The sequence below is a fragment of the Varroa destructor genome, unplaced genomic scaffold (assembly GCF_002443255.2).
Source record: "Varroa destructor unplaced genomic scaffold, Vdes_3.0 BEIS01000473.1, whole genome shotgun sequence".
Lineage (NCBI taxonomy): Eukaryota > Metazoa > Arthropoda > Arachnida > Mesostigmata > Varroidae > Varroa > Varroa destructor.
The window spans coordinates 1-5,604 of record NW_019211926.1 but is presented as its reverse complement, the minus strand read 5'-3'; the positions used below and the strand labels follow the sequence as shown (position 1 = coordinate 5,604).

Here is a 5,604-nt window from a genome sequence, read left to right as displayed (position 1 = left end):
GGGCCTAACGGAATGTTTTCTTGGAGTATTGCTTAGAAAAATTTATATTGCATCCAGGATGTGACCATCAAACACTGCCAGGCCGGATCCAAGTCCACCTATTTCATATTTCCAATATCTTATCCTTATAAACAACTTGCGTGGGCCCAAATCAGAGAAGCTAATTTTCAGCCAGCCAGCGCCATTTTCTACTTCTTTAAATGCATGCACATCCACATGAGAAGTATTTAAAGCCGATTTTATGAAAGACAACAGAAGTTAATACAGGACGCAGTGATTTGAATGTTGCAAACTTGACCATATGCCGCTTTACTTTCAAATTATGTGTGCAACTTCTGCGTGCCCGATTACCAGTTCCTGATCCTCATCCAAGTGATTTCGTATTTTCGCGGGTTCTCTCTTATGACCTTACTAAATGACCTTGCAATGATGATTTTTATATCGTTTCCTTGTATCATGGTTATATGATGAACAACGGTGGACCACGTAAAAAAAATACGGATTGTAATTTAGGCCATGAAGAAAGTTCTTTTCGAATTTTAAATGCTTGTGCCTGTGTGTGTGGCGCTTGACTTCATTTTATGACTGTTGCAACTTCATCGATCAGAACATGTTCATTTGAGAAACATATACACTGGCTAATTTTCCATCTGTGTAACTCCCAACGCGGCCCATAATTTGAGAGCGTAAATCTTAAATCCAGCTGTCTATATTTCAAATGCACATCGGGGCTGCTGTATGAACTGCAGCGATTGTAATATCAGTTGCGCCCATTTGCATCATTAAATAATATGATTTGTTCTATATTATCCTAAAGAACTCATTCAAGCCAATGTCAGATAAAAAATTGCGAATCGTGCGCTTTTTCCGCTCAATACGATTTTAGCAGTTAACAGTTCAATTCTTTTTTATTATGGCAAACATACTAACGTATTAAACTTGACCAGTGACATATATGATCAACACTTTTGAACACATAAAATTGCATTCTGGTACGAAACACTACGAAAGTACGCGAGTATCACTTAAAATCAGACAAATTCAACGAACGCGAGTATCAAATAATAAGAATAAATAAGAAAATCCCGAAACTGCTATAAAATCCAATCAAGCGTCGCAGTAGTCGATTAAACCCAAATGTCGGACGAGAAAGTTTTCGATTCAGAGCTTATTAGTGGCTGTTATTACAGCCCTATGTATACTGTAAAGCCCATTTTTTATATTCGTTTACGTATTATTTCAGTGTGGAAAGTGTTAAACGAAGTTTACCGGAAATAGTGATCCGCATAGACTGTGTCACCTTCTTCTTTTTAAATATGTAAATACGTCGTCTAGTGTTTACCGGCATTCTGTACTTAAACCCCGTAGCAACAAACAAGAATACACGTACTCTTAAGTGTATTTTACGAAATTGTGCATGGTACGCTAGTAACTGATTTAGTTAAACACTAATCACGTTCGCGTCGTTCTTGTCATTTGCAAGAGCCACGGCTGCTGTCAACACGATTCTCTTGAAGATGCTACACTTTTATACAGCTTCGCGAGAAGCCGTATTTGAGAGGTGAAATGAATGTAGCAGTATGTAAGTACTCTATTATAATGAATGTTCAATCTGTCGTAGAAAGTTGAAATTGACTTGTGGATTTCAGAATAGTAAAGTCATCGCGTCCTAGAAGAATGTCGTAGAAAAAAGTGTACAAACATTTTTGAAAAGCAAAGATGAAACTGTTCGGAGAAATGTATTTGTAAAGTGCTGTGATATAATTAAATTGAGGGGTACTGCGGTCCAGATGAATGCTACGTGGTGTATCTTGTTTAGATCCTGATCTGTTTTAGCATTCGTTGGTTGGTCCATAATACCTCCGGTGGGAAGTTTACGATTCATTCAATGCATACCAATGAGTTTTTCGGCAACTCCAAGATAGTAGACGGTCTGAGCGATACCGAATAGCGGCGCAATGACGATCATACGGCAGCCGGCCCCTTTGAAAAACGCCTTTAGGCCTTCATTTTTGAAGATTTTTCTGTAAACACGGCAGACAGCAATTGCAAAATGCTAAAATATTGCTAAAATACATATAGTAAACAACACGAAGCTCAGTCTAAGTCACTCGAATCGGACACTAAAGTCATCGGACGTGCAAGGTATAGTACACGCAATACAATATTCAAGCATGCGAGGACGTCATTGTCATTAAGATGATTTGCAGAACTTCTATGATGCCAAGATATTCACGTGCTAGATGGGAAACATGCAGTCAAACTTCTCTCACGACTCCCCGCGGACCTTCCGTTCACGCAGTCTAGTTCGGGATACGAATCGATACTCATACTGTTGGGAAGGCAGATAATACAGTCAGCCCAAACTCGCCTTCTCTCTCTCCCCCTCTCAAATCTTCAGTCCTTGTGTAGAAGATATCACATAAATATATTGAATCTCACAATGTATATATATATATATGGGGTGGTACGTTGAAATTGGGGAAAATTTTAGAAGGTTATTTGTTGCTAACAGACATACCCTCCTCCGCTACTCCCGGTAAGAAACTAAAACCGTTTTTCTCAGAGCAAAAACATGGTATAGCTGTAAACATTACGTTGTTTTGTGGGACTTGAGCAATCAGTTACGCCAACCTGACGCGATTCATAATTGTGTGCTAATTAAACCATATTTCATAATTCTGGTCAAAAAGTGAACTTTTTTGACTACCCAATATATATATCACGCTGATTCAACCACGTTCGTCCCACTTAGTGCCCGCGCCTCATTATGCTTGTGCAAAAATCTTAAAACCCATATTCTAGACAATGACTATTACATGTTGATTGGGTCCGAAGAATACAAATCATGTGTGAGATAAGATACGTACATGCAAGCATCGGCCACTCCGTTGTAATTTTCTTCGCCGCTTCCCTTGGTCAGTAGTTGTAATCGCGTTTTCACCACATCCATGGGGTTTACGGCACAAGCGGCAGTTGATCCAGCTATGCAGCCAGACAAAAAGCTTGCCCAAAACACCGTTGTTCCGTCCTCACGTTTTGGTCCGAGCGAGTTAAGGTTGGCGAATAGCGGAAAGTAGATCATCGAAAATGTTACATCACGAAGTATTGTCGCTCCTGTGCCTTTGTACAAGCCCACAATACCCTCGCGTTTAATTAAGTCCATAGCGATTGTTGTTGCCGATAACTTCAGTACCCCGCTGCTTGACTTCGCTAGATAAAATTAGACGATAAAAATCAGAATTAGTATAACGCAACAATCCAAGAACGGAAAGCGTTAAGTTATACAGATATGAACAGATTGGCTTTGTTATTGTGAAAAACAGCGTGGACAACGTTGTGTGCGCCACCAAAAACTTCATTCCCACAACCGGTCTTTTCTTTATTCTTTATAGGCATTAGCCTTACTAGGGTTTATCCTCACTTTCAGCAGCACATTACCCTAGCTTATTTGTTATCCGCTGAAGCAGTCAGCTGAGTGAACAACCGGCCATTGTCGCACTTGCTCAAAAACCTTGCTGTACTAATGTGAGAAAATAAGCCAGAATATAATGCAAAGCAATGTTTAGAGCCATGAAAGACAGCTAAATCGTTCAAATGTCCAGTATTCCATCAAAGGTGCAAGTAATAGAGCTCCAAGAGAATTGTAAAGTGCGTCAGTCTGTTTTCCCTCGCCTAAAACCATTTTTCACACGCTTCTGTAAAAAAGACGATTGTTGTTTGCCACTTACCAACTCTTCCGGCGTCCTGCAGCTGAATTTTAAGCAATTCCATAGGGGTTGTAACAACGATCTGACAGAATCCAGCTCCACCACCCGCAAGCATTTCATTTGCTAACGATAATTTTCTACAATCATGTGACGCACAGACAGCAAAAGTGAACCGCGAGCATAAATTAGTTCGGTATATTTGCATGAGTGATAATCTTCGCGACCTATCGACAGATGCCAATCTGCGACTTGTGTCTTATTATTCATGATCTGTCTTTTTAACATACATCAAATAGCTGCATTAAATAACATGTACTTTCTAATCTCGAACGGACCCCTTTTGTTTCGAATTTATCGAAGATAAACGATGGACAATTGAATAGAGCAACCCATTCCGCGGGAAGTTATTCTCTCTGTTGGGCTTTCGAAGAAACCAATGAAGATGATGAAGCGGGGTAAACTTCTCAGCCAACCAGCTATTGACGGCAGAGCCCAAAACTCACCCGACTCGCGCGTCAGTTAGATAGTGTCGGAAGAAGTCGTTGGCTGTAAGCTTGATTGCCTTCTCCGGTGTGATGAGCAGAATGTTGACCGCTGAACCTCGATACATGCCGAAATAACCTTCGCGTGCGTACGTCTTACGGAAACAGTCTAACATAGACTTGTATTGTGCCTCGCCCTTTGGCCCAATCTAAACAAAGGCATTTTGGTTGCAAGAAACAAAGCCATATGCGTGCGTGCAGTAAGCATTGAAATTTAAGTATTTACTGTTAATTTCTATGGAAGGAGCTTGGACATCTGACTGCCCTTATCGGAGCAGTTTGAATCGAAAAATTTGAGAAAATATTTTACTATTGAGTAGGAAAATCGGCTTTTTGAATTAATTGACTACTTAATAATACAATTACACGGTTAGAAATGTGTATAGATTCGTATAGTATTTAATCTCTTCCCACTGCAACGTTCATCTCCAATACGTACACCGTGGAAGAAAATGCCATTTAGTGAAAGTAACGCTATGAGCTGATTATTATTTTCGACGTATTGTACAATGGATCAGTATCAATTCACTCGGAGCCACGGCTTTAATTAATTAATTAAAACAACAGGAGTCTATCGTCCATGCGTTCGACCTGAGAGGTATGTCGTTACGCAATCTATATGCTGAAAGCCGCAGATGTTAGTAACTAGGGTATGATCTCGTATTTGGAACGATTCGAAAGGATAATGTAAATGGCTTAGGGTTGAGTTAAATCACCAAGAAGTCGTGTGTGTTGTTCGCTATCGATAGAATGCCTGTTTGGTCTCTGTTCTTTGCATTTATTTTTTGCATAACAGAAGCAGTACATATAATTGTACATATATAATAAAATACGCAACCTTGATCTTTTTCGATACGTTTTTTAGTGTCAATAAAACCGACGAAGTGACTCTCTTTTCATTGCACCCGGCAGTATAAAGGAATTGAGTCCAAATGTAGATTCACGCCTACGTGTATTAATGTTAGTTGTTTTTGAAAGATTGAGCGATGGACGAAAGGCCCGAGAAAACGTTCAAAAACTAAGGTGTCCTAATTTAAATCCTAGAACCTTGAATTATATTATTGTAATTCGCAGCATCCATATACTACTTTTCATAAATGCTTCGATACTCAAAATATAATGATGACAATTGTCGTTCGAAACACACGTCAAACGCTGTTACAAAGCTAATGAGCACCCCTGTTACAATCAGGAGGACATCTTCTCCTGCGATAGCTGACAGGTAAAAAGGAATCAACGAATACACACACACAGACATACACACACACACACACACACACACACACACACACACACACACACACACACACAGCACACACACACACACACACACACACACACACACACACAGA

At 39.8% G+C, this 5,604-nt stretch overlaps 1 protein-coding gene across 3 annotated transcripts; it reads right to left on the bottom strand.

Annotated features, from left to right (window-relative positions):
- Positions 1 to 277: 277 nt before the first annotated feature.
- LOC111255111 (mitochondrial glutamate carrier 1-like) lies at positions 278 to 5,524 on the bottom strand. 3 transcript variants are annotated; one of them, XR_002675352.2, is made up of 5 exons: positions 4,214 to 5,524; positions 3,732 to 3,847; positions 2,871 to 3,213; positions 2,237 to 2,403; positions 1,884 to 2,024 (listed from the first exon to the last, which is right to left on the bottom strand). XR_002675352.2 is itself a non-coding variant. In XM_086976396.1 (5 exons), exons 1-4 carry the CDS (start codon positions 4,366 to 4,368, stop codon positions 2,328 to 2,330), a joined length of 690 nt encoding a protein of 229 aa, XP_086832522.1. In that variant the 5' UTR covers positions 4,369 to 5,524; the 3' UTR covers positions 1,886 to 2,024; positions 2,288 to 2,327. The 3 variants fall into 3 exon arrangements, 2 of the variants coding, with proteins under 2 accessions (XP_022672504.1, XP_086832522.1); XM_086976396.1 differs by having other exon boundaries at positions 1,886 to 2,024; positions 2,288 to 2,403; XM_022816769.2 differs by lacking the exon at positions 2,237 to 2,403 and having other exon boundaries at positions 278 to 2,024; positions 4,214 to 5,508.
- Between the last annotated feature and the right edge of the window lie 80 nt (positions 5,525 to 5,604).

Excerpts from the sequence above, each read along its gene's own strand:
- LOC111255111 (XM_022816769.2), bottom strand. The coding sequence starts at position 4,368 with ATGTTAGACTGTTTCCGTAAGACGTACGCACGCGAAGGTTATTTCGGC. Across the intron at positions 3,848-4,213 it reads CTAACTGACGCGCGAGTCGG|AAAATTATCGTTAGCAAATG; the intron begins GTGAGTTTTGGG and ends ACATGATTGTAG. Across the intron at positions 3,214-3,731 it reads GCAGGACGCCGGAAGAGTTG|CGAAGTCAAGCAGCGGGGTA; the intron begins GTAAGTGGCAAA and ends AATTTTATCTAG.